The sequence below is a fragment of the Doryrhamphus excisus genome, linkage group LG14 (assembly GCF_037039965.1).
Source record: "Doryrhamphus excisus strain RoL-2023G ecotype Guam linkage group LG14, RoL_Dexc_Guam_v1.1, whole genome shotgun sequence".
Classification (NCBI taxonomy): Eukaryota; Metazoa; Chordata; class Actinopteri; order Syngnathiformes; family Syngnathidae; genus Doryrhamphus; species Doryrhamphus excisus.
The window spans coordinates 16,754,229-16,781,457 of NC_136370.1; the positions used below are offsets into that span (position 1 = coordinate 16,754,229).

The following is a 27,229-nucleotide window of genomic DNA, read 5'->3' on the forward strand; positions in this document are numbered from 1 at the left end:
GCAAACATGGGAGATGTGTAAGTCAATATTCCTCAAGTAGATGAAAATCCAGGTAAACAAAGACTCAGTACATCATTTGGGTACCTCAAGAGTGTGTTGAGTGCCATCTTCAACTCATCTTCAGCTCGTATGTACCCTAGATGGTATTGTTTTGTTTAGTAAAGACTCCTTGTAAGGCATCAAAGGCGGATGTGAGCTGGGATGAGGGTATTTATTTTTGACCGTGATGTTGTTTTCTATGCAGGCTCTCAAAAACAACTCCCACTGGGGAAGAGGTGGGTTGAATTATCCCTGCAAGTTGGGATTCCCTAATATATGTCTCCATAGCTTCACGATCAGGACGCAAGATGTTGTACAACTTGTACAACAAAGAGGTCCCTGGAAGGAGAATCTCCCCTCCTGTCCAGTTCATTTAGCTGTTATGCTGACTGAAAAAAAACGAATATGGGATCCGTAGGGGTTCGCCATACCAAAAAAGGATATCACTTCCTGATGGTTTCAGTCTGGTGGGTGACTGTGGCCAGATGACGACCATCCAGAGTTTTAGCAACAAAGCTAGTCCCTAGTTGCCAGATCTGCATCTATAAAACGACTCTCTGCTCCAGAGTTTACCAGAGCTGACACGGGTTGATGTTTCGACCATTGGTCTGATGAGACAAAAGTCGATTTTTTCAGAAGGTGTGTATCCCATTACAAAAAGTAAAAGTAGCGCCGCATTTCAGAAAAAGAACATCATACCGACAGTAAAATATGGTGGTGGTAGTGTGATGGTCTGGAAGACTTGCTGTGATAAATGGAGGCATCAATTCTGCTGTCTACCAAAACAAAACAAAACATGAAAGACAATGTCCAGCAATCAGTTTGTGACCTCAAGCTGAAACAAAGTTGAGTTCTGCGGCAGGACAATAATTGTGTTGTCATTGATTAATATTAATTTTTTTTAATGTTCTGAATCATTTAAGTTGGACAATCATGAATGAACAAACACTTTTTCACACCACTGTATATCTGACAAATGAGCTACACATAACCGAATATGGAAAAAATGCAAAATTTCCCTTTAATTATGGCACGTTTGACAATAGATTTCCCCATAAAGAACCCAAATTTAAAATGATACCCTTAGCAGCAGAAAAAATCATTATACATATGGCTCGGAGTGACAAAACCAAACATCCCTGAACATTAATAAGCTTAATAAACAATACAGTATAAGTGAGTCAACTTTATGTTAGTGAAAAAAGCCATGTGCAAAAATAACATTTGATTAAATGAAAACCACACGTTTGTCCTTATGTGACACACAATCTACATTTGGTTGCTCTTATACTGGAGACATGTTTATAGGTATGCATTTTGCATTTCAGTGGGACATTTTCATTAGCACCTATCCCATTATTTCATTGAAATCACTTCTTTGGTAGAATCCCCATCTGCCCTGAAGCTTTGCCTCGTGTAAATACGGGCTAAGAGCTTTGTATCCATGTGAAGATGATGATTGAGAAGCTGCTGACGCCCATAATCAAACCGAAGACCACCAGAGCCATGGCCTACAAACACAATATTGCATTAAAAACCCAAGAGGGGTTCTGTTAGTGCTTGTTAAAAATATGTGAAGATTTACCCCAATGGAGTCAAAAGATCGGAGAGGATGGGGGCTAATCTTAAGGTAGAAGATGCCGGGGAAAACAAACAAGAGGCAGCTGGATGTCGTTGATCCTGGCGGGCAAAGAGGATAATATGTGTGTGTGTGTGTGATCATCACGGTTTCAAACACTAACAGTACCATAAATATTAAATGAAAAATAATGCAACTGCCGCCTACATAATTCAAAATAACATTATGTCATGTCTATTGATACCAAGATGACATAAAATACAACGGAACCCCACCTTTGTTACGTTATGGATAGTGTTCGGTGTAGTTATCCATGTTTCCATGACAAATAAAAAATAATAATATAAAATAATAAATAAAATAAAAAGTAAAAAAAAGAACCTTACCCACAACTCCAAAGACATTCCTGATATCTGGCACAAGGATGGCTAGCATCAGGACCGTTCCTAGGATGACCACAGTTGTTGCGATGTGGATCAGCCAGGAAAAGGGACGATTTCCTCGCAGGAGCAAGATGACAGCCTTACGAGCCTGGAAAAAAAAAATCGAAACCATCAGGTATTCTTCAATAATTAATGACCCTGTGAATGTGTCATAAAATTTGTGTGCTGGAGCCTATCCCAGCTGACTTCGGGCCAAAGGTGGGGTACACCCTGGACTAGTCGCCAGCCAATCGCAGGCTTTCAAAGTGTTGATGACAGCATGAATATATTTAATATACTATATTTTGGTCACCAGGTTATTCATTCATTCATTCATTCATTTTCTACCACTTTTCCTCATAAGGGTGGCGAGGGGTGCTGGAGCCTATCCCAGCTGTCTTTGGGCGAGAGGCGGGGTACACCCTGGACTGGTCGCTAACCAATCACAGGGCACAAACAACCATTCACACTCACATTCATACCTATGGACAATTTGGAGTCGCTAATTAACCTAGCTTGTTTTTGGAATGTGGGAGGAAACCGGAATACCCGGAGAAAACCCACGCATGCACGAGGAGAACATGCAAACAGGGTGGGATTGAACCCTGGGGTCCTAGCTGTCTGCGCGCTAACCACTCCACCGCCGTGCAGCCTGTCACCAGATTAAAAAGATCAAAATCATACACCTCACAAAATAGGATATATTTGCATATTCGGTGGTTACACACCGGGAAGTGAATGAGCGGTACAGTCAGCAACACAGCGATGAGGATTGCCAGCCGAACCGTCATCACCAAGATGTCGTGCGGCATGTAGGCATCGTAGCCAAGCAACAGCTCCGAGTCCACGTGAGCTGTACACAAGCAGACGAGAAAAGAATAACTCAAGAGTCAGCAGATGGCCTGGTGGAGCGTATGACTTTGTGTGGTGCAACCTACCATAGAAGGTGAGGTAGCCAAAGAGGGCAGAAATGAGGTAAACCAGGAAGCTGAGGCTGATGCTGACATTGGCTACATTCTGCATCCTTGCTTTATTTGGCCTAAAAGACACCATTCATTATACAGTATTCTGGTAATGGTAATGGTTTTATTTCATTTGAACATGCATCAGATTACAATTGAATGCATCACATAATCAGTTCACAGTTCCACATGTCCAAAAGGAGTAGGAAGAAGCAAAGCTTATTAAATCCTACCCCTCCATCTGGTACTTTTACAATCAGTAACTGTTACATTTGTTCACTTCCTGCTTTCCTAATATAATTTAATTTTATTTAATTGTATTTTTTTATACATTTTTAAAATATTTTCTTATTTTTTTTAAATGGTTTTATTTCATTTGAAAATGCATCAGATTACAATTGAATGCATCACATAATCAGTTCACAGTTCCACATGTCCAAAAGGAGTAGGAAGAAGCAAAGCTTATTAAATCCTACCCCTCCATCTGGTACTTTTACAATAAGTAACTGTTACATTTGTTCACTTCCTGCTTTCCATAATACTGTTTAAGGTTTTTTTTTTAATAATACACATTAATAACTTAATAATGACATAATGGGTACCATAGTAAGTGTCAATATAGTGATATATATATATATATATAGCACATCATGACTGGTTCAAGATTCTATTTATTATATGTATTATTCTGAGCCAAAATGGAAGCCACATGCCTCAGTGTAATGCTGTTGGACCATGTGATCTCCCATAGCCAATCAGAATGGAGCAGAAAGAAATGAAAGTTCTCCTTATATTTTATTGTTACTTCAGTAAGAAATGTTTTTTTGTGGTATTTCATTGCAGGCCCTACAAAGATAAACTTCTCTTCTTGAGTGTAAATGTACTTTTCTATGTGTGCTTTTAACTTGTGTAAACTCATCATTTCATCATTTTCGCCGGGGGTGCTGGAGCCTATCCCAGCTGACTTCGGGCAAGAGGCGGGGTACACCCTGGACTGGTGGCCAGCCAATCACAGGGCACATATAGACAAACAACCATTCACACTCACATTCATACCTATGGACAATTTGGAGTCGCCAATTAACCTAACCGAAGAAAACCCACACAAGACTCCACACAGAGATGGCCGAGGGTGGAATTGAACTCGGTTCTCCTTGCTGTGAGGACTAACCACTTTCCACCGTGCAGCCCCTTGTGTAAACTATTTACTTAAAAAGAAAGTCAATCCTCTGGTCCCCTGCATTGCGTCAAATTGAGAACCCCCCCCATTCCTGCCTACATGAATGTAGAATGAATGAAAATGAAACAATATATGACCCTGCAGTACAATAACATTATTTTAAATTAAAAGAAATATTTTCATGTGTGGCGGCACAGCGGTCGAGTGGTTAGCGCGCAGACCTCACAGCTAGGCGACCAGGGTTCAATTCCACCCTCGGCCATCTCTGTGTGGAGTTTGCATGTTCTCCCCGTGCATGCGTGGGTTTTCTCCGGGTACTCCAGTTTCCTCCCACATTCCAAAAACATGCTAGGTTAATTGGCGACTCCAAATTGTCCATAGGTATGAATGTGAGTGTGAATGGTTGTTTGTCTATATGTGCCCTGTGATTTGCTGGCCACCAGTCCAGAGTGTACCCTGCCTCTCGCCCAAAAGACAGCTGGGATAGGCTCCAGCACCCCCGGGACTCTTGTGAGGAGAAAGCGGTAGAAAATGAATGAATGAATGAATTTTCATGTACGCCAAAGGCAAAGCATATGATTTAATATGATTACGTTTTTAAAAATTTCTGTTTGTGTGAACATAGTGTTCATGTGGGGAGCATAGCTGACCGGTCAAGTTCGCAGTAGATTGGCAGGACGGCGGTGTGGCACAGGAAGGAGAAGGCCATGGTGGGGATAGCGTAGGCACTCTGTAACACACATCATGTTTACATGTTGCTTTAAGCACATTAGGAGCTCACCAGGTTACACATGTATGAGGATCCGGTATATGGGAGCTATGATTTGTACTAAGCTAATGTAACAAAATAAAGTGGAAATGTAAAAAAAATATAAGGCATGTATGTATGCCATCATGGCTGTATTTTCAAAAAGGTTATTTTTTTTTTACCCGTGTCAACTGCAGTCATACACAGTCCATCCTTATATATATCCATCTTTATATGTCTTATATTCTAGAGTCTAGAGACTTATACATCAAAACCAAGAAAGGCAACAAACTTGTCAGAGGTTTTCTTCCCGTCACTCACACACACGTGACCTGGAGAGATGCAGTCGCTGAAAAACGATGCGACAGCAGCGGAGGTGTTGTGATGCTAATTTTAAGATAATGGTGATCAATGAGGCAGAGTCTTGACTGAGAAATCATGTATTAAATTAAATTAAATTAAATTAAATTAAATTAAATTAAATTAAATTAAATTAAATTAAATTAAATTAAATTAAATTAAATTAAATTAAATTAAATTAAATTAAATTAAATTAAATTTTCAATTGGTGAAAATTTTAAGACCAGTTGAAAGTTTGATACAAGTTACATTTTTCTTAACTCATTCACTACCAAGGACTTAGTCATACGTTTTTTTTTTTTTCGACCAACTTATATCATGTTTGAGGGGCGCCATCACAATCTGGGGTGCTTTTACCTTCATTGGAATAATAGAATTTTGGGTTGTGCAGGGGTGTCAAACGGCAAATTTCTGAAGCTGCTTTTGGATTACGAACATGTACAACCATGAATGGCAGTTATTTGTGGGCCCAAACAAAAATTCAGCATATTCCATCCTTCAAACGTCAAAGTGTGACTTGTCATCATCAGTGCCTACAAACTGCAGCAGACTCGACTTTTAATGACTTGTCGCGGCCTCTCTTTGTTTTTAATGTGTGAGTGTGTGTGTGCAGCAGGGAGGCTTTGTTTCATACGTACCCGACTAGAGATGACGAAAAGTTTGGGTGTGCAATCCGAGTCTGAGGAATTTGATACCTGGATAAACAGGCAGAAAAGAGGGAGAGTGTTATTCCTGAAAAGAGAGATGACATGCGGCAAATAGGAAGGAGAAGGGCTGGGGAAAAAAAAAAAAAAATCCAAATTCCACTGCTTAGCTTAGCGTTTTGCGACTGAAAGAAAAACATTCCTCTCAGTTAAGCCACACCACGTCTGGAGTTATGGTATGGTTTGTATAATAAAAGAGGTCAGAGGTCACTTCCAGGCTGAGGAAATCTAAGGGGAGTTGAACTTCCTTCCCCTAAGGTAGCAGTCACCCCACAATACTCTCTGGTCCTTATCAAGCTCGTCTAGTCTAGTCTAGTCTAGACCGCCATGGTCAGACTCATCTATTGCCATTACCTGAGATACACCTAAAAACGTGGTCAGGTTTTGCGGCAGCGGGCAGGGGATTGACCACTTCTTGACCACAACCTGAGAAGGAGACAACCCAGTGGGTGAAAAACACAACAGAGGAGGTCAACTCAAAATAAAGAAATATCAGGAATTTAGGAATCAGGAATTATCAGGAATTACCACAATGGCAAAGTAGAGCATGAAGAAGAAGGCCAGGCTGCTGGTGTAGCCCAGGAAACCTAAAACAGACACACATATCTGGTATGATCTGGTATGCCTGTCGAGATGCCTTCTGAGGCTGGTTTGTCTACGTACCAATTTTTGGCAATATTGCCAGAGGAAGGATGACGCATAGTGTAACGAGGATCAGCAGCAGTCTGCCATCTTGATACCAGGTCTGTCTAAAAAACAAACAGACATGAGCACATGGCTGATTGAAATGAAAATGAAACACACAAATACAATATTAATTCTGGGTAACTGTTCATGTCACGGGCGGCACGGAGGTCGAGTGGTTAGCACGCAGACCTTACAGCTAAGATACCAGGGTTCAAATCCCCCCTCTGTGTGGAGTTTGCATGTTCTCCCCGTGCATGCGTAGGTTTTCTCCGGGTACTCCGGTTTCCTCCCACATTCCAAAAACATGCTAGGTTAATTAGCGACTCCAAATTGTCCATAGGTATGAATGTGAGTGTGAATGGTTGTTTGTCTATATGTGCCCTGTGATTGGCTGGCCACCAGTCCAGGGTGTAACCCCGCCTCTCGCCCGAAGACAGCTGGGATAGGCTCCTGCACCCCCGCAACCCTCGTGAGGAAAAGCGGTAGAAAATGAATGAATGTTCCTGTCACCACTGTTACTAGATGGTTTACTCTTATTACATCCTGTTAATATTATAACATAATATAACATAATCTAATAACATAAGATGTTGTTGTCCTATATTCTGAGTCTAGAGACTTATACATCAAAACCAAGAAAGGCAACAAACTTCTCAGAGGTTTTCTTCCTGTCACTCACACACACATGACCTGGAGAGATGCAGCCGCTGAAAAGAAGCGACAGCAGCGGAGGTGTTGTGATGCTAATTTTAAGATAATGGTGATCAATGAGGCAGAGTCTTGACTGAGAAATCATGATGTATTAAATTAAATTAAATTAAATTAAATTAAATTAAATTAAATTAAATTAAATTAAATTAAATTAAATTAAATTAAATTAGGTGAAAATTTTAAGACCAGTTGAAAATTTGATACAAGTTACATTTTTCTTAACTCATTAACTACCAAGGACGTAGTCATAAGTTTTTTTTCCTACCAACTTATATCACAATCTGGGGTGCTTTTACCTTCATTGGAAGAATGGAATTTTGGGTTGTGCAGGGGGGTCAAATGGCGATTTCCGAAGCTGCTTTTGGGTTACAAACATGTACAACCATGAATGGCAGTTATTTGTGGGGCCAAACAAATATTCAGCATATTCCAAAAATGGAATTTGGCGCCCTTTTAAAAAGTTAAATGAAAGAAAGGTAGTCAAAAGAACATCCAGATACATCTCCAATGTCTAAGCTCTGTACTGGCACAAATGTCACTCCCAGCCTCTAGAAAATAAGGAACAGACATGAGTGAATGAAGGCTGTAAAAGATTATTTATAAAAAAACGTGGTGGCGAAATGTCAGGGACAACAGGGATGTTTTTTAAGGTTCCTGAAAATGAGACGCCTCTGGAAATTTGTCTCCATTTTATGCTCAAATCCAGACCGACAGACCCCTCATGTGGTACCCATTAAAGGCTTTAGCTCTCACAAACCATAACAATTATGTAATTCACATTGAAACGTTGCATAGCTCCAACACATCAGACCAGACCATGAATCGCTTGGTTTTGAGAAAGACAGAGGGGAATACTATTCGAGACAGAGGTGGGCCGGGTGTTGGAGGTGACACATGTGGAAGGCATGTCGGCTCCGCTGTGGGTCGAGGTCAGATAGGAGGCGCGGTGCCTGGCATGGGGACTGAAGCATAGGGTCACGGGGCCTGGCTCCGGTGCTCTTTATGCGGATCCCAGAGTCAGCAAGCACCTGCTCCGACCACATCAACACTCAGTGACCCCTTATGGCTGTTCCACTGCAGCTACAGCGTTAGCAGGGGGACGCTGATGGATTTGTCTCTTCATCTTCACACATTCTGCCCGGTAACTGGACGTCACACGGGTTACTGTCATGATAGAATTTATTTTTTTAATTTTTTTGAGCTGAAGCACCGTTGCGTGGGATAGAAAATACACTATGTGCACTTGTGTACGGACACAGTAACATTATCAGGAATAAAATGGGTAATCTTCACTCTGCTGGGAAGATGTTCTAAAGATTTGACAATGTGTCTATGTCACACTGAAGAACATTTACGAGGTCAAAGGCAGCAGATGTTGGATCTCGGCCTGCCTAGCAATCATTGCACCAGATCATTCCGGATTCATTCATTCATTCGTTCGTTTTCTACCGCTTATCCACACGAGGGTCGCGCGGGGGTGCTGGAGCCTATCCCAGCTGTACACCCTGGACTGGTGGCCAGCCAATCACAGGGCACATATAGACAAACAACCATTCACACTCACATTCATACCTATGGAAAATTTGGAGTCGCTAATTAACCTAGCATGTTTTTGGAATGTGGGAGGAAACCGGAGTACCCGGAGAAAACCCACGCATGCACGGGGAGAACATGCAAACTCCACACAGAGATGGCCGAGGATGGAATTGGAACTCCGGTCTCCTAGCTGTGAGGCCTGCATGCTAACCACTCGAACACCGGTACACGGGCTATGGGTGGATTAAATTAAAACAGACTATTTTGGACATCCAAAGAAATACTGCTTGGAATAGGTGCAGATTCTGGAAGATCTATAAAGCTTTGAAGCGACAATTTGAAGTCGCCAATTAACCTAGCATGTTTTTGGAATGTGGGTGGAAACCGGAGTAAACCCACACATGCACGGGGAGAACATGCAAACTCCCCATAGAGATGGATGAGGGTGGAATTGAACCCGGGTCTTCTAGTTGTGAGGCCTGCGCTCTCATTCCGAATTCAAATACATTATAAATATATTTATAAATACAAATAAGGCACTCAGAAGATGTGATATATATATATATATATATATATATATATATATATATATATATATGTGTGTATATATATCTATATATTGTTTGTCTATATGTGCCCTGTGATTGGCTGGCCACCAGTCCAGGACCCCGCCTCTCGCCCGAAGACTGCTGGGATAGGCTCCAGCACCCCCGCGACCCTCGTGAGGAAAAGCGGTAGAAAATGAATGAATGAATATACATATATGTATTTATACTGTACTTTTACTGATTACTGTACTCAACAAATAAACTTGAAGAGTACAGATGCTTAATATTGGCGTTCTTATCGATATCACTTGCATAACATTGTGGCAGATTTTGGAAGTCACAGCACACATAAGGCGTGCCATCGATTTTTTTTAGAAAATGAAAGGCTTTTCAGCGCCTTATTGTGTTCAATATGGAAGATTTCATCCAATTCCAAAGCACAGGACTGCAATGGAGTCTCAACAAAGTGTTTTAATAACAGCATAAAGCTGGCCAACGCAGCACATTCCCACATCCACAGTGAGGGGAGAAACTTTTTTTTTTATGTTTCGCCGTCCGCTTTCCGATAAAAGGGCTATAAAACTGCAATGATTTTTAATAGAAGATGCTGCAATACTAATCATCTCAGTCATTCTGGTTTTGATGGGCATGAGTCCGTTTTTTTGCTGGCGTCTGAAAGCCAACTCATTAACAGAAACCTTTTTGTTTTTCTCAGCGGCGCGCTGAAATTAGAATGGCAAAACTGATATCCCTTTGTATCAGTCTGATTCCGGAGAACATGTGCTAGAGATTTGAGGGTGAAAGCAGAGAGCTAATAAAAAACAGATGATCCGACTGCTGATGGAGGGAAGCGAAAGCCGCTACACCTCTCACATCCAGTGTGGAACGACAGAAATCACTCATTTGTCCGTGAGGGTGCGGAGCCACAGTGTGCTAATATGTTGTTTTGCTTTTTAACACTGCTGCAGTATGACTACAGTATAGCGGTAAAGCTTTAGGGAGACATTGTCCGACACCACATTATTCTCAGGTTTCTTGTTGAGTAGTTCTGTGGTCACACGAGTCAAAAACGACTTACACTCATCCACCACAACATTAGATACATCAGCGCAAACGCTGTATCAATTAAGCTTAATAGCTCTCAGGTTTGGGATTAGTTAGGAATTCATTTAAGAATATGATTATTAAGATATCCAACTGGTAGGATATATTGGTCGTTTATTTATGGCATTTTTTCTGATATGTTCTATCATGTTCTATCTAACTGTTTGTGATTGGTGCATATCGATTTGGTCTGTCTAGGACTGGCCCGCCAGTTGCTTCCTAAGTATTTCAACTTTTAACATAAAAACTAGCAACATGACTTGCAAGTCAGATGTCTTATTTAGTAAAAAAATAAAAACAAAACTGTAAAATTAAATTACATAGTTTGATGTGGTCCTGAAAAAAGGGACATGAGAACATACAGCTGATAGTATAACACTTTTACAGATACAATTAGATAAATAATCAAGCAAAATTATAAGCATAAAATAGTGTGTGTGTTAAATATATGTTCTGGACCCCAGAATTAATCGATACAACAAGTTACAGATTAATCGACTAAGAAAAGAATAAGTTGCAACTCAAAACAACAGTATAAGGCAGAGGTAGGGAACCTATGGCTCGGGAGCCAGGTAGGACTCTTTTGATGACTGTATCTGGCTCTCGAGCATTTCTTACCACAATAAAAATTTTCAATAAACATTTTAAAGTAAACCATCACAGAAATTACTGTTAAAAATAATATTCAAAATCAACAACTTTCTTATGCATTTTAATCCGTCCATCTATTTTCTTATCATATCTATATTTTAACCATATCTATCTTTCCTGATGATATTTTCCAGGTCAAACACTAAAACTTGATTATTACTGGGTAATGCGGTAGTGTACCTCGGTATTAAGATGTAAATGTAAACTTTCCTCCTTTAGTCAAATAGTCACCTAGCGAAAGCTGCAGAACCAAGCCTTCTGGCAAAGATGGCCAAAAGAATGAAATATACTGAGTACGGTGCAAAACTAAGCAGCAGCAGAAGTTGCATTAATGGCAACAAGTATTTGATTTATTATTGGACACTGCGCTGCTCACAAAAGTGTGCTGGCCACACCCCATTGGCGTGGGGTAGTGTGCCTGGTCTACGTAATTAGAGCCCATTATCTAAAACTGTTGGTCTTACATAAAAATGCACACATTTTATTGCATTCAATGTTTAAAAAAATGTATATGGCTCTCACAGATACACATTTTAAAATATCTGGCCTTCATGGCTCTCTTCGCCAAAAAGGTTCCCGACCCCTGGTATAAGGAGTCACATCTTAAGTTATTTTGGGTCATTTCAGATTGTCTCCATATAATTTTTTCAATTTTTTCAATATTGCAACCTTGAGTATCGGCCGATGCGAATACCGATCCAACATCAACACAAATCATACATTTTTTGGGGTTTTTTTTCCTGATTATGGAGTCGCCACAGCAGGCCTTTTTGATCCGCATACTGATTTTTGGCATGAGCCCTTTACATTCCGGATGCCCTTTTTTACAAATACTCCGGTTTCCTCCCACATTCCAAAAACATGCTAGGTTAATTGGCGACTCCAAATTGTCCATAGGTATGAATGTGAGTGTGAATGGTTGTTTGTCTATATGTGCCCTGTGATTGGCTGGCCACCAGTCCAGGGTGTACCCCGCCTCTTGCCCGAAAACAGCTGGGATAGGCTCCAGCACCACCGCGAACCTCGTGAGGAAAAATTGGCAGAAAATGAATGAATGAATGTTTGGTTGTGGCTTCATCAGCTCTTGTATTGCATCTCTTTAGATTGGCCATTAAGTATACAGTTCGGATTTGCAGCAAAAAGAGGCTACGTTTGTTATCTTAGCGCACCTACCCAGAGTGGTCCGGACTCAGGAAGCTGGTGATGGTCGCAGGAAGCTCTGACTTCAAGATGAACAAATATGATGACATGGCTGTGAGAAGGGAGAGGGAGCGTTTAGACCATGTGGGTTTTGCAATGAACACACATATACAAAAAAAAAAGAGCCAAAGCACAGCATGCCAAACACATTGGGTGATTCTGTGTGTGAGGGCGGTGAGGTCCAGCACACAGGGCGGAGGGGTCTGATTTAATGCAGATGGGTGGGGCAGGCAGCTCAAAGGGGATCACCGGCAAAGCCCTATGTGCAGACGCTGTGCAGATCTTTGGACCGTCTGAGACCCACATGGAGAAATGAGGGGGGGGAATGCAAACAATAATGATACCTGACGCTAATCCTGCTACTTCTCCCCTTTCTATGCTTTCCTCCAACTAGGAAACAGGACATTATCAGTCTCCAACATCCTTCCTTAGACAGCCAATTGGAGGAAGCTATCAGGGTCACGTCCTTGGGTCATACTTGCCCCAAGAACATCAGAGGTGGGGTGGCGGTGGGGTGGCTGAATGGAAATGAAGATGAAGACCAGAACAAGAGCGCGTTTGTGGTGTGAAATGAGCTTCAGATGCAGCATACGGCCAGTGATAAAGGCAAATAATGTTAAGGGATTACTTTTTGGGAAGACAGACACAGCCAGGGTTAGGCGGGACCTGACTTCCCCCCAGGGAAAGGGTTTTGCGCTCGCCGTTAAATAAACTACGACCGTAATCCCTCAGATCCTGCGTGTGTTTATAAAAGAGAATTCTTCCAATAACCCTTCAGCCCACACAGACACTCGCTGAGAAGGAGGAAACACATTATGAAGCACTAAGGTCTGCCAGTAAATGGACAGGATTGGACCTACTGGGTGACTCGGACAAAAATCTTTAGCGAAACTTTTACATTTTAACTAAAAACAAGAAGAAAACAGACTTGGGCTTTTTGCATAATCTTTTGAAGGGATGCAATGGTATTGAATACAACAAGAACAATGTGAGCTTACATTAGCACTATGCTAACTCTTGCACAAAGTTGCAGTTTAGATTTCATTTCAAATCAATAAAATATGTTGAGTGTGCAAATAGAAATAAAAAGAAGCAGATGTTGTGGTGCTGTGTGTTTATTCCGTTAGGGGCGGGGGATATTTGTTCTGTCGTGTGATTTTCTTTAGATAGCTAGGTTAGCTAGGCAAAGAGCAGGCTAATCCCTTCATGAGGTAAGCAACTGTACAGTATTTGGCGAGCCAAGGCAAAAAGGATATAAAAACAACCCAACTATGAGGCAATTGAGAGATGTGATTTGTGCCATTCAATCATAGAGAGAGGAAATAAAAGTAATTACAGAAAATCTTGCAATGCCTGCACTCGATCGTGCAACACGTTGTGGTCTGCGGACGCCATTTTAAGGGCAACAGCGTTTGATTATATCAGATTTGTGCCCACTACAGGTAAAATAATTTGGTTAAATGTTCATTACTCCATTTCATATGTCATGTTTGTGGTGTTTTTTTTTTTTTTATGTAAAACTGCACCTGTTTAAAAAAAAGCCTTTAACAGATCTCTCTGCATCGATTTTGTATGGCATAGATTCAAATCGTGATGTTAAATGTTCAGTTGTCCATTCAATTGCCATTTGTAATTATGTTTGTTATTATTTTGTGCAAGTAAAACTTTAATTATTGTCTATAAAATATGTTTACAGTTAACATTTTTGTGTGTCAGGAACGAATTAATTGGATTTACATTATTTCCTATGGGAAAACTTGACTTGGTTAGAGTCCGTTTTGGTTTGAATCAGACCTTCGGGAACGGAATAATGACGTTAACCAGGGCATCGCTGTACTTTTCTTAATCAACGTTAAAATCTTATCTCGGCTCGTTCCCGATTTCTTCCGTTGTCTCGCCTCGTGCATTCGGTGTCTCGTCACCTAGTTGTTTGCAACAAATTACTCAAAATTGTTCTGTCTCAGGCGGCACGGGGGTCGAGTGGTTAGCGTTCAGACCCCACAGCTAGGAGACCAGGGTTAAATTCCACCCACGGCCATCTCTGTGTGGAGTTTGCATGTTCTCCCTGTGGGTACTCCGGTTTCCTCCCACATTCCAAAAACATGCTAGGTTAATTAGCGACTCCAAATTGTCCATTGGTATGAATGTGAGTGTGAATGGTTGTTTGTCTATATGTGCCCTGTGATTGGCTGGCCACCAGTCCAGGGTGTACCCCGCCTCTCGCTCAAAGACAGCTGGGATAGGCTCCAGCACCCCTCGCATTTCTACTTGCATTTTGAAGCTCTCCTTAGGATCCAACGGTGCAAAATGTAAATTCTTGCAATTCGCCTTAAATTTTTGTATTTTTGTAAGATGATGGTTATTAGAGATGCAAGTGACGGGAAATTAAAAATGGCATCAAACGTTTTCCAACCACAACAGCAACACAGACAAGAGACACCATGTACCGACCAGTTTAGTTTCATGCACTTGGTTATCGTAAGACATCACGGCAACAACACTGACAGAGGTCACATGGTACTTACGTCTCTAACAAAGGCGTCCTTGAGTGAAGAGAAAGATTGGTTATTGGTGGAGTGGTAAGAAAACATGTTGTAAGGAGAAAATGGATGTGAGCTGCGTGTGTGGTCATCAAAGTAAGCAACATAAGACAGAGTCACTTTCATTACACTGTGAGAGCCTGTATACTGGCCAGTAATTAAGGTCAATTGGCCCATCAGCCTTTGGCAGTGCAGATGAATGTTTACTCAGAGTGAAGCTAATTGCGCTCTTATAAAAAGGGGGCCCACGGTGCAGACAGATGCATGCTGGAGAGGCTCTAACACACACTGATCCCCCACCCCCCCCTTTCCACAATGCACCCCATGCTGGGAAAACCACAAACATACCAGAGGGCAGCACAATAATCCACTCAGCCGCGCCGCTAATGAGTGTGGTCACGCTATCACCTCGGACCGCTGCAGCCTGCGAGGCCGCGGGAGCAGAGAGATGGGCCGGAGTCCAAAGAGGAGGGCTCCCATTAGAGTCTTTTTAGAGGGCGGGAGGGGGTTTTACCATCAGTGATCAATTAGACCAAAAGTCAGGTTCCGGGCCCAGGGGGTAATGGCTAAGAGGACCGCAGCAGTGGGGTCAAAGGTTATCAGGAGAATTTTGGGTAATAGCCTCGAGAGCCAAGGAACAATAAACGTAAGGGCTGACACATTGACAGTAGGGGGCGCTCTCTTCCTCATACTGAAACTGAACATCATTTTACATTTTGGATATTAATGTCAGAAAAAAACAGGAGACTTACCACCAACATTTTGGATGAGGATAGCGACTGCAACGAGAACCTGCAAAAACATTTCAAAAGGGGGTTAGAGTCATGTTTCCAGGATGCTAATTATTAGCATCACTTCCAAATGTGGCCCGCAGGACACTAGTTTGAGGCCCCGGCCTTGATATGAAAGTTTAATGTCAGTGCGGCCCGCGCAAGTTTGATATGGATGCTGTATGGTATCATGTACCCAGAAAAAATTATTACGTTTGATTAATGTTCATGTTAAAGGTTAAATAACTGTTAATAGTTATCCTCCCTATCCGTGTGGAAGTGGTAAGTTTTTGGTTATTTAAGTTTAAAGGAAATAACTTGAAGGCTACCGTTTAGGTCGCTAGCTCTCTAGTTTGCGAGTTAGCATGTGTCTCAAGACCCTGCAGTTGCGCAATATGTTGTAAATAAAAAGAGAATAAATGTGACTATAGTCGTGTTTTGTCATGTCTACAGGGTTCTAATAATGCTTTGTTCATTTTAATCTGAAAAAAATAATTTGTCTACCCACCAACTATATGTGGTTTCTTAAGTTTTTATTATTTGCCATTTTATTATTATTATATTTATTTATTACTGATTGATTGATTTACTTTATTCTTGATTTGTTTTTTTATTTTCATCCTATTTTGTTTAGAAAAATAAAAATTAAGATATTTGAGAACAGTGGAATGTTTTATCAGAGCTTTTATTGTAGAAAATCAGAACCAAAGCACTGAAAAAGTTTGTATATTTTTCTGTTTTTAATAAATGCGTTTTTTTTTTTTTTTTTGGGAAAACCTGATGCGGCCCAGCACTGATTCACTGACTGTTTAACCGCTAGGAATTGTGAAATATACTTAATTAATCTGTAGTGTTAGTAAAGGTGAAAAGCCAACAAGCATCTTGTAGTAGTTGTAGGTAGTTCTACTAGTAGTAGAATATGTCAGAAGTAAAGATTTGACTCATGAGATGTTGGAAAAGAGCTTTAAAGGCTAGTGGGAAAACCGATAATAGTGTAAAAAGTACCCCTAAATAAATGACTATGATGATGAATCAACATCTGAACAAACAGTCAAAGCATCAGTCTTATCAATAGTTAGTGAATAAAGGGGCGATTGACTGTTTCACACAATAAGTTCAGAGTAATAAAACATACTTTTCCTGGTTTTTGTAATGCTCGCCCTCCAAGATCTTCATATGAGTTGATTCCTGCAGGAGACAACAGCAATGAAAGAAAAACAGATTTTTATGATAACCCACGTTTGCCGCTCTCTCACCTGTCTGGTCACAAAGCTTGAGGAGGAGGTGTATGGAATACCCTGCCAGGCTGGATACAAGTACCAACAATATACTAGACAAGAAGCGCACATCAAAATGAAGCTGTATTATCATGGCTTGACTCATATTACCATCACATTAGTGTAAGCTGTTGTCACGGCATGCTTACCAGAAGCTAACTATGCCGGTGCTTGCCATGGCATAAGCTAGGCCCAGAATACCACTGCCCATGATTGCATTCATCAGGTTAAACACTGACGAGGCAAAGGAGGCACCTTTGGATCTGCTCTGCTGCACGGAACATGACGAGAAATGTGGTTAAATAAAAATAAATCAAATTACTTTCATTTCATCTGATAGCATGGCTAACAGCGGGTCGCTCCTGATGATGATGCGTCTCATGAAACAGCAACACAGTGGCATTTGGGATCAGGGAATGGAAACGGGAATGGATAGGATGGGATTTGAGCTGCAGGCTGTGGGACAGCTGCCTGAGCTCAGGATAAAGGGAGCTGCCCAAATTGATTGACCCCTCTAATAAGGGATATCCTGCAGAGGACAAGTGGCCACAGTGGTGTCAGTGTCACAACAAGCGTGGACTGCGATACACAATCAAGAAACTGGAAGTAATCATCACACCTACTGGACGTAAATATAGTACATGAATGGGACCTATTATGCTTTTTTTCCACTTTTCTGACTTATAAATGTTGCTACAATGTTGTATTCTAATGTTAAAAAATGAAGTCCATGGAAACACTGCAGAAAAGGTACAGAATCTGGAAGATCTAGAAAGATTTCTGAGCAGGTTATTGTGTATAGCTGCTCTATAGGAGTCCACAACTCACTACAAAGCTTAATAGGTCCCATTTAAATGTAAATACACTTTTTGAGCAAACAATAAAAGTAAGATTTATAGATTTATATTCACTTGTGTAACTTTTTATGAGATTATTCAGTCAGTGTCACCGTCCAGACTACATAGGAATAATCTGAGCATGCTTACACCAGCAAAAAAAAGTATATGGTTGAACTTGAAACTGCTTCCATCACGTGCTTTATTTTCAAACTTCCTAATAAGTTAGCTCGTCACACAAACCACTAAAAAAATGTTCTTCTCTTATTATTATTGTTAGTTAGAATAATGAGTTAATGGTGACATCATACTTTAGTTCATTATTGAAAAAAAGAAAATAACACAGAAGTAAATTAAACATTTAAATATAGTAAACAGATGTATACTTTTTCCTTTCACATAGAAGACAAGACAGCTAGCTATAAAATAGATAAGCTAAATAGATAAAATAACTTTTGGTGTTCTTACGTTTGACAGCAATGGTGTTTCGTCGGTCACCTCCGTATTTTCATTCCCGTTGATACTCATTTTCAGCACAAAAACAAACACACAACTTCACTTAAGTCTCACAAAGTCTTTGCTACAACGACTTTCAGAATTATAACCCCATATTCTCTCGCATATTCTTATCACTAGCTTGTTGTTGTTGTCAGTGCGAGTCCAAGTCACGTGCCCTGCATTTCCGTCGCACGTTTGACGTAACTACAAATAAGGACCAATAAGAGATTGGTATTTTGTTGCTTCGACCAATCAGAAGAGTTTTTGGTCCAGCGTGGATGACGTAGCCGAGACGCATGTCTGACTGAAGGATGTTAAGGTGAGCTCGCGCTGCATTATAGTGTTAATAAGCGATTAAATGGCGAATAGCAGACATTTTGCGTAGATGTGGTTAACTTGGTCACGTTTATGCTTTATAACAACGCTAATTCTGTCATTACAGGCGCTTCAGCGGAGTTTTTTTACAGGAGCATATACGAAACAACCCGAATATTTCCACTGTGCTCCGCAGCCTCAGTTCCCCAGCTTTTACCGCTATTAATTGTGCACCGAATGCCCTAATGGAGGCCAAATTATACCAGCCGCCGCCACAGGTCCGCGGCATGACGTCTCTGGACAAAGAAGCCTTCACACAGACAATCGTTGTACCGGCTCTACGGGTGCGGACGCGGCTCATCAACAAAGTGACGAAGAGCTTGAAAAAGTCCACCATCCAGCGTCCAGGGATATGCAGAGTAGTCCAGGACAAGGAGAACAGTCCAGACTTTAAACTGGTGCTCCTGGACCCTCACAGAGTGTCCTCCCTAAGCTCCCTCAGTGAGGTGGAAACAGAGGCTTTGAGGTCATTTGATGTTCTGGAGGAGTTGCAGTACTATGAACTGAAGTTGACCTACGAGAACCTAAAGAGCGAAGAGGTGCTGGAGGCCGTGCTCCCACGGGGTCAAGATGTGACGTCTGCCTTCAGCCGAGTGGGACACATCGCACACATGAACCTGAGGGACCACCAGCTCCCGTACAGGAACCTCATTGGTGAGACACACAGGGAACATCACAATGCTATGATGGAGTCCCCACCCATTTGGTGTTCCGCTTCTGTGATTGTAGGTCAAGTGATCATGGACAAGAACCCTGGTATCACATGTGTGGTCAATAAGACAAATATGATCGACTCGACGTATCGCAACTTCAAGATGGAGGTGCTTTCTGGAGAGGAGAACATGGTCACCAAAGTAGGTTGTCGTTACAACAAAATAATAACCGTTGGTGTTATTTAATAATCAGGAGAGCATAATATCATAGCTCATATCTGTAGACCCTGAACGACATGCATGATGCAGTTTTTTGCGTGACTTTTCAGAAAGCTGGTATTTTCCCGAATTGTATTACCTTTGAGCAGGGGCCTCAAACTAGTGTGCTGCGGGCCACATTTGGCCCGCGGGCCGCATGTTTGAGACCCCCCCCACGTTGCCAACAAAAACTGATGGCTCAACTAAGACTTTTCCACAGTACTGTATATACACTGTAGTGCAGGGGTCTCAAACACGCGGCCCGCCGGCCAAATGTGGCCCGCAGGACACTAGTTTGAGGCCCCCGCCTTGATATGAAAGTTTGATATGGATGCTGTATGGTATCATGTACCCAGAAAAAATTATTACATTTGATTAATGTTCATGTTAAAGGTTAAATAACTGTTAATAGCTATCCTCCCTATCCGTGTGGAAGTGGTAAGTTTTTGGCTATTTAAGTTTAAAGGAAATAACTTGAAGGCTACCGTTTAGGTCGCTAGCTCTCTAGTTTGCGAGTTAGCATGTGTCTCAAGACCCTGCAGTTGCGCAATATGTTGTAAATAAAAAGAATATAAATGTGACTATAGTCGTGTTTTGTCATGTCTACAGGGCTCTAATAATGCTTTGTTCATTTTGTAGTCGATTTAATGCAGGGGTCCCAAACACGCAGCCCGCGGGCCAAATGTGGCCCGCAGGACACTAGTTTGAGGCCCCCGCCTTGATATGAAAGTTTAATGTTAGTGCAGCCCCGCGCAAGTTTGATATGGATGCTGTATGGTATCATAAAAAATTTTCACGTTTGATTAATGTTCATGTTAAAGGTTAAATAACTGTTAATAGTTATCCTCCCTATCCGTGTGGAAGCGGTAAGTTTTAAAATAAAAATTAAGATATTTGAGAACAGTGGAATGTTTTATCAGAGCTTTTATTGTAGCAAATCGTAACCAAAGCACTGAAAAAGTTTGTATATTTTTCTGTTTTTAATAAATGCGTTTTTTTTTTTTTTTTGAAAACCTGATGTGGCCCAGTCTCACCCAGACCCTAGCTCCAATGGCCCCCCAAGTAAATAGAGTTTGAGCCCCCTGCCTTTGAGGTTCTGATGCTGGTCTCCCATTCATGTGTCCCAGGTGAAAGAAAACGGTGTGACGTACGAGTTTGACTTCTCCCGCGTGTACTGGAACCCGAGGCTCAGTACAGAGCATCAGCGCGTGGTGCAGCTCGTCAAACGCGGCGACACCGTTTTCGACGTGTTTGCCGGCGTGGGACCCTTCGCCATCCCGGCAGCTAAATTGGGTGCCAACGTCTTAGCCAATGACCTCAACCCCGAGTCTTACAGTTGGCTGCAACACAACAGCAAAGTCAACAAAGTCAAAGTCAAGACCTTCAACATGGACGGCCGGGAGTTCATCCGAGGTCCGCTCAAACAAGAACTTCCTACGTTGTTGAGAGGAAAAAGCAGCGTCCACGTGGTCATGAACCTTCCTGCTTTGGCTCTGGAGTTTCTAGATGCCTTCAAGGGCCTCCTGTGTCAGGAGTCTTCATGCGAGGAGAACGTGCCCATAGTTTACTGCTACGGCTTCTCAAAAGATGACAACCCAGAGAAGGACGTGATGGACAAAGCATCCCAAAGCATCGGGTTCTCTCTGGAGAATCGCTGCTCTGTGCATTTTGTACGGAACGTAGCGCCCAACAAGGATATGATGTGTGTGAGCTTCCCCGTACCCAAAGAAGTCCTCTTCAGCCACACTGGTGAGAATTAATGTTGCGTAGTTTTGATTGACAAGACATTAATTTTATATTTTTATGACTATACTTTGCACAATATTATTTAATTCCTGACTTTTTTTTTTATTATCACCAGAGTCTTCAGAGGGACCGGCACCCAAGAAGCAAAAGTGCGAGACAACTGATTCAACATGAAAATACATTCAATATCACATCATGTACTTTATGCCAGGAAATATTTGCGTTGGTCATTTTAAATATCTTTCTTTCCACATACTCATCAGGCATTTTTTACTTTATATTCTTGTGCTGTAATCAATGTTAATACTGGTTGCTCATGAAGAGGATAAGATCAAAAAGAGACTCTTAAATACTTCTTAAACTAAAAAACTATTGTGTTTTTAGCTTTATTTGTATACGAAGTACACGTAGTACATATGTTTATCCTTCAGAAAAACTTATTTTGTTGGAAAGATCTGATCACCGATGTAGTCATGTATCAGTAGTGCTGTAACTAATCTAATTAATACTTTGGTATTTGATTAATCATTTATTTTATTTAAAAAAAAATGTAAATATCTTCGGAATTCAGTGAGTATTTTATAATTTCCTAAGTCATCTATAAAACCAGGGCGGCACGGCGGTCTAGTGGTTAGCGCGCAGACCTCGCAGCTAGGAGACCAGGGTATTTGTGTTTCAAATCAATTGCGAATACATTTGTTTGTGCACTTCCTGTATTCAACATGTTCTGTTTACCCATTTTGAAAATAGTAACCATGCTTATCGAAATGCCTTATTTTCGTTATTTTTGAGTTCCATAATCTGATTCCACATACTGATATGCGCGCAGACCTCACAGCTAGGAGACCAGGGTTCAATTCCACCCTCGGCCATCTCATGTGTGGAGTTTGCATGTTCTCCCCGTGCATGCGTGGGTTTTCTCCGGGTACTCCGGTTTCCTCCCACATTCCAAAAACATGCTAGGTTAATTGGCGACTCCAAATTGTCCATAGGTATGAATGTGAGTGTGAATGGTTGTTTGTCTATATGCGCTCTGTGATTGGCTGGCACACCAGTCCAGGGTGTACCCCGCCTCTTGCCCCAAGACAGCTGGGATAGGCTCCAGCACCCCCGCGACCCTCGTGAAGAAAAAGCGGTAGAAAATGAATGAATGAATGACTCTAAAACCAGACCTAGTATCTTTGTATCGGACGACGGCTGTCCTACCTAGTCATTGTGCATCAACTTGATGAAGCCCGCTTGGATGAGAGGCAGAAGCATCAAACAACCTCAATGACCTGGACGTATGAGAATATTCACAGACATATTATTTTTGTGTTTTAGGCAAAATAAGACTTTAACTTTAATTTTGGTTAAAACGATGATCATTACTTTCCATACTTGCATAGGAGTGAGCCACCGTATACGTGTTTTTGATTGGATGGATTAAGTTCCGGGACCTTTGAAGAATGGCAAAGAGACAATTTCAAATCCCATAGAATTGCAAGAATTTTTTTTTTTGCAGAATCATGCAACCCTGCATCATATTGACAGATTTTTGTTTTATTTCAGTTTACAATCACAATCATAAAATTGCATCCATGAGGAGCTGAATACGAGTCTTGCATTGAATGTCATACAATGTTAAATAAGTTGCTGAACACATTGTGGGAATTTTGATTTATTTATATATAAAATACATTAAAAAACAAATTATACATTACTGTAAATCGCTGACCACCGTGATAGTGTTTGTCCTCTTGGGTCATGTATTTCTCGTCCATAAGTCGTCGTCGTCGTCTTTGTGAAAAAGAGTGGTGAGGTCAGCCTGTTAGTGGAAAAAGGCCACTGAAAGCATCCTGGATGGCTCGATGACACGCCAAAGCTGAGCTGTATCCTCCAGCTGTGTCCTGAGGCATGGCCGCCCGCACGTGGTTCAAGTATCTGTAAACACACAAAGCCCCCCCCGCCCGTCTACCCATCAGTGATGTCATTGGAGGTATTTTGTAAATAACACAAATTGACAGCGTGCAGAGTAACCCGAGTGTACGTTTTATCCATCATTAAATCCACACTTCGTAAGTTATTTTTCCTGGACCTTTTTTTCTCTCCTTTGATGAGATTAACGCAGACAGAGACAGCCGTGTCCTAACACTGGGACACCTTGTGCTCAAAAGCCTTTACAACACGGCTCTATTAAGGTATTATAGGCGTCTCTCTTGTTTTAAGTGCTTACAGATGTAACCTGCCGCGGCCTCTCAGGTCCTTAAGCAAAGCTCAAAGTCACTGTTTACATTTTCACACATAAAAAAGAGTAAAACAGTCTCCTCAGTCATAGTTGACCACTATCAACTCTTTTCTTTTAGCAGGGGGTGCTCACACTTTTTCATCCACTTTGAAAATGACCAGGTCTCAAAGATCTACGTCCCACTATAAACATGGAAAAAATATATATTCATTCATTTTCTACCGCTTTTCCTCACAAGGGCTGCGGGGGTGCTGGAGCCTATCCCAGCTGTCTTTGGGCGAGAGGCGAGGTACACCTTGGACTGGTGGCCAGCCAATCACAGGGCACATATAGACAAACAACCATTCACACTCACATTCATACCTATGGACAATTTGGAGTCGCTAATTAACCTAGCATGTTTTTGGAATGTGGGAGGAAACCGGAGTACCCGGAGAAAACCCACGCATGCACAGGGAGAACATGCCGAGGTCGGAATCGAACTCGGGTCGCTAAACACTCATCCGCTATGCAGCCAATATCCATTTTAATCGGGGTACACCCTGGACTGGTGGCCAGCCAATCACAGGGCACATATAAACAAACAACCATTCACACTCACATTCATACCTATGGACAATTTGGAGTCGCTAATTAACCTAGCATGTTTTTGGAATGTGGGAGGAAACCGGAGTACCCGGAGAAAACCCATGCATGCACGGGGAGAACATGCAAAGTCCACACAAAGATAGCCGAGGGTGGAATTGAACCCTGGTCTCCTAGCTGTGAGGTCTGCGTGCTAACCACTCCTCTAGAAAATTAATTAATTCATTCATTTTCTACCACTTATCTTCATGAAGGTCACGGGGGTGCTGGAGCCTATCCCAGCTGTCTTTGGGCGAGAAGTGGGGTACAACCTGGACTGGTGGCCAGCCAATCACAGGGCACATATAGACAAACAACCATTCACACTCACATTCATACCTATGGACAATTTGGAGTCGCTAATTAACCTAGCATGTTTTTGGAATGTGGGAGGAAACCGGAGTACCCGGAGAAAACCCATGCATGCACGGGGAGAACATGCAAACTCCACACAAAGATAGCCGAGGGTGGAATTGAACCCTGGTCTCCTAGCTGCGAGGTCTGCGTGCTAACCACTCCTCTAGAAAATTAATTAATTCATTCATTTTCTACCACTTATCTTCATGAAGGTCACGGGGGTGCTGGAGCCTATCCCAGCTGTCTTGGGGCGAGAGGCGGGGTACACCCTGGACTGGTGGCCAGCCAATCACAGGGCACATATACGTAGACAAACAACCATTCACACTCACATTCATACCTATGGACAATTTGGAGTCGCTAATTAACCTAGCATGTTTTTGGAATGTGGGAGGAAACCCGGAAAAAACCCATGCATGCACCGAGGTGGCCGAAGGTGGAATTGAACCCTGGTCTCGTAGCTGTGAGGTCTGTGCGCTAACCACTCGCCCACCGTGCCACCTCAATTTTATTTTATTTTTTTTTACAAAATTCCTATCTGTAATATCTCTTACTGTTATTTTTCCTCTGTCAGCTAAAATATATCCACTATCAACATATTCCATCCACTGCAATCTGGCAAATTCATACATTTTGGGCCTAAAATCAGGAAGACAACTACACACACTTCCCATGCACGACCAAAGCCCCCATAGAAGAGTCTGACATGCAAGTGCAGGAAACTTCAAAGTGAGATGGGAATCGGAGCACAAACGGCCCTCTGATTTCTATGCCCAACTGCTTTATACAGTAACCCAACACCTGTGTGGTGTACGTGTGTGTATGTGTGTGTGTAGGTGTGCGTGTGTGTGTGTGAGACTAGACCAGACATTGATGTCAGCTCGCTGCATACAACTGGAGAAAATACTGCAAACATTCAGTCCTACGTCACACGGCATGACCTTCTGTCGCGGCTCGGGACCGTATATGCTTAAAAAAACGACATGTCAGAAAAAACCCACTCATCAGCCACTTAAGAGAAACAACACGCAAGTTCAAAACAGGAGAGCACAGTGATTAATAATAACTTCATTAGCGCCAAGCTGCTGTAGTCTGTCCTTCAGAGCACTTGAGGGAGGTCTTCTCGTATGGCTTCCTGCATCCGATGAGTGCTGTCTATTGATTATATTATGCTGGTGCCCGTTTTAATGGTGAAAAAAAAAGCGGGGGGCTATTTACGGCCTGGCTAAGTCTGCTCTTCCTGCTAATCTAATCCCCGAGCTACTCATGTGGTCATTCCTTCCAAGAAAGCTGAGAGCTCTGTGTAACTTTATACCGTCCTGCCCCTAAGGAGAGAGCAAAAGAGCAGAAAGAGAACATGAAGGTGGGGGGGGCAGTCTGTATATACGCCTGTGTGTGTGTGTGTGAGAGAGAGAAGGAAGAGGAGGAAGGGCGGGTGAGTTAAAATCACCTTTGGGTATCATCATGACAAATCCTCTTCCCTTAAACTAACCCTGCTGGCCTCTGCTAACCCCCGCCCCCCCCCAGGTTTGTTCAATTCTGCTCCATTAAGTCACCTGCTGGATCTCCCAGTGAGACCAAGCAGCATCCTCGTGTAGGACGTTCATGAAGTTGGGGCAGTTAGGAGCCTGACATGCACTACAGCAGGGGTCTCAAACTCAATTTACCTGGGGGCCACTGGAGCTAGGGTCTGGGCAAGGCTGGGCCGCATCAAGTTTTTCCACAAAAAAACCCAACACATTTATTAAAAACAGAAAAATATACAAACTTTTGACAAAACACGACTATAGTCACATTTATACTCTTTTTATTTACAACATATTGCGCAACTGCAGGGTCTTGAGACACATGCTAACTCGCAAACTAGAGAGCTAGCGACATAAACGGTAGCCTTCAAGTTATTTCCTTTAAACTTAAATAGCCAAAAACTTACCACTTCCACACAGATAGGGAGGATAACTATTAACAGTTATTTAACCTTTAACATGAACATTAATCAAACGTAATAATTTTTTCTGGGTACATGATACCATACAGCATCCATATCAAACATGCGCGGGCCGCACTAACATTAAACTTTCATATCAAGGCGGGGGCCTCAAACTAGTGTCCTGGGGGCCACATTTGGCCCGAGAGCTGCATGTTTGAGACCCCTGCATTAGATCGACTACAAAATGAACAAAGCATTATTAGAGCCCTGTAGACATGACAAAACACGACTATAGTCACATTTATACTCTTTTTATTTACAACATATTGCGCAACTGCAGGGTCTTGAGACACATGCTAACTCGCAAACTAGAGAGCTAGCGACCTAAACGGTAGCCTTCAAGTTATTTCCTTTAAACTTAAATAGCCAAAAAACGTACCACTTCCACACGGATAGGGAGGATAACTATTAACAGTTATTTAACCTTTAACATGAACATTAATCAAACATAATAATTTTTTCTGGGTACATGATACCATACAGCATCCATATCAAACTTGCGCAGGCCGCACTAACGTTAAACTTTCATATCAAGGCGGGGGCCTCAAGCGTGTTTGAGACCCATGCACTATAGTGTATATACAGTACTGTGGAAAAGTCTTAGGTGAGCCATCAGTTTTCGTTGGCAACGATCCTTTGCACAATAG

The 27,229-nt window shown here is 41.9% G+C and overlaps 3 protein-coding genes across 5 annotated transcripts in view; 1 reads left to right on the plus strand and 2 right to left on the minus strand.

The window, feature by feature from the left end:
• Window positions 1-491: 491 nt before the first annotated feature.
• Window positions 492-18,534, minus strand: slc38a6 (solute carrier family 38 member 6). Of its 3 annotated transcripts, none has more exons than XM_078795946.1 (16): window positions 18,323-18,534; window positions 17,168-17,289; window positions 16,998-17,071; window positions 16,877-16,929; window positions 15,724-15,763; window positions 12,405-12,483; window positions 6,658-6,743; window positions 6,523-6,581; window positions 6,349-6,420; window positions 5,929-5,985; window positions 4,833-4,912; window positions 2,979-3,079; window positions 2,769-2,893; window positions 2,005-2,149; window positions 739-815; window positions 492-647 (listed from the first exon to the last, which is right to left on the minus strand). In XM_078795946.1, the coding sequence occupies exons 1-16, from the start codon at window positions 18,380-18,382 to the stop codon at window positions 609-611; spliced, it is 1,269 nt and encodes a 422-aa protein (XP_078652072.1). In that variant the 5' UTR covers window positions 18,383-18,534; the 3' UTR covers window positions 492-608. The 3 variants fall into 3 exon arrangements, with proteins under 3 accessions (XP_078652072.1, XP_057947506.2, XP_057947505.2); XM_058091523.2 differs by lacking the exons at window positions 492-647; window positions 739-815 and adding exons at window positions 888-1,550; window positions 1,625-1,719 and having other exon boundaries at window positions 17,168-17,286; XM_058091522.2 differs by lacking the exons at window positions 492-647; window positions 739-815 and adding exons at window positions 891-1,550; window positions 1,625-1,719.
• Window positions 18,535-18,628: 94 nt separating this feature from the next.
• Window positions 18,629-23,835, plus strand: trmt5 (tRNA methyltransferase 5). The gene is made up of 5 exons (XM_058091521.2): window positions 18,629-18,671; window positions 18,795-19,381; window positions 19,457-19,581; window positions 20,766-21,387; window positions 21,500-23,835. The coding sequence occupies exons 1-5, from the start codon at window positions 18,664-18,666 to the stop codon at window positions 21,556-21,558; spliced, it is 1,401 nt and encodes a 466-aa protein (XP_057947504.2). The 5' UTR covers window positions 18,629-18,663; the 3' UTR covers window positions 21,559-23,835.
• The window catches only part of mnat1 (MNAT1 component of CDK activating kinase), a 49,271-nt gene continuing 44,610 nt past the window's right edge, over window positions 22,569-27,229 (minus strand). Inside the window, exon 8 of the mRNA XM_058091528.2 lies at window positions 22,569-23,307. Within this exon, the coding sequence (XP_057947511.2) occupies window positions 23,187-23,307 (121 nt within the window). The 3' untranslated portion in view covers window positions 22,569-23,186. The remainder of the gene's footprint in view (window positions 23,308-27,229) is intronic.

What these genes read in the sequence shown, in the direction of transcription:
- slc38a6 (XM_058091522.2), bottom strand. Translation starts at nt 18,382, where the DNA reads ATGAGTATCAACGGGAATGAAAATACGGAGGTGACCGACGAAACACCA. An exon ending in GGCAATATTGCCAAAAATTG is followed by an intron (nt 6,582 to 6,657) that starts GTACGTAGACAA and finishes TGTCTGTTTTAG; the next exon opens with GTTTCCTGGGCTACACCAGC. An exon ending in TTTTCGTCATCTCTAGTCGG is followed by an intron (nt 4,913 to 5,928) that starts GTACGTATGAAA and finishes TGTGTGTTACAG; the next exon opens with AGTGCCTACGCTATCCCCAC.
- trmt5 (XM_058091521.2), top strand. An exon ending in CCCGTACAGGAACCTCATTG is followed by an intron (nt 19,382 to 19,456) that starts GTGAGACACACA and finishes CTGTGATTGTAG; the next exon opens with GTCAAGTGATCATGGACAAG. An exon ending in AGTCCTCTTCAGCCACACTG is followed by an intron (nt 21,388 to 21,499) that starts GTGAGAATTAAT and finishes TATTATCACCAG; the next exon opens with AGTCTTCAGAGGGACCGGCA.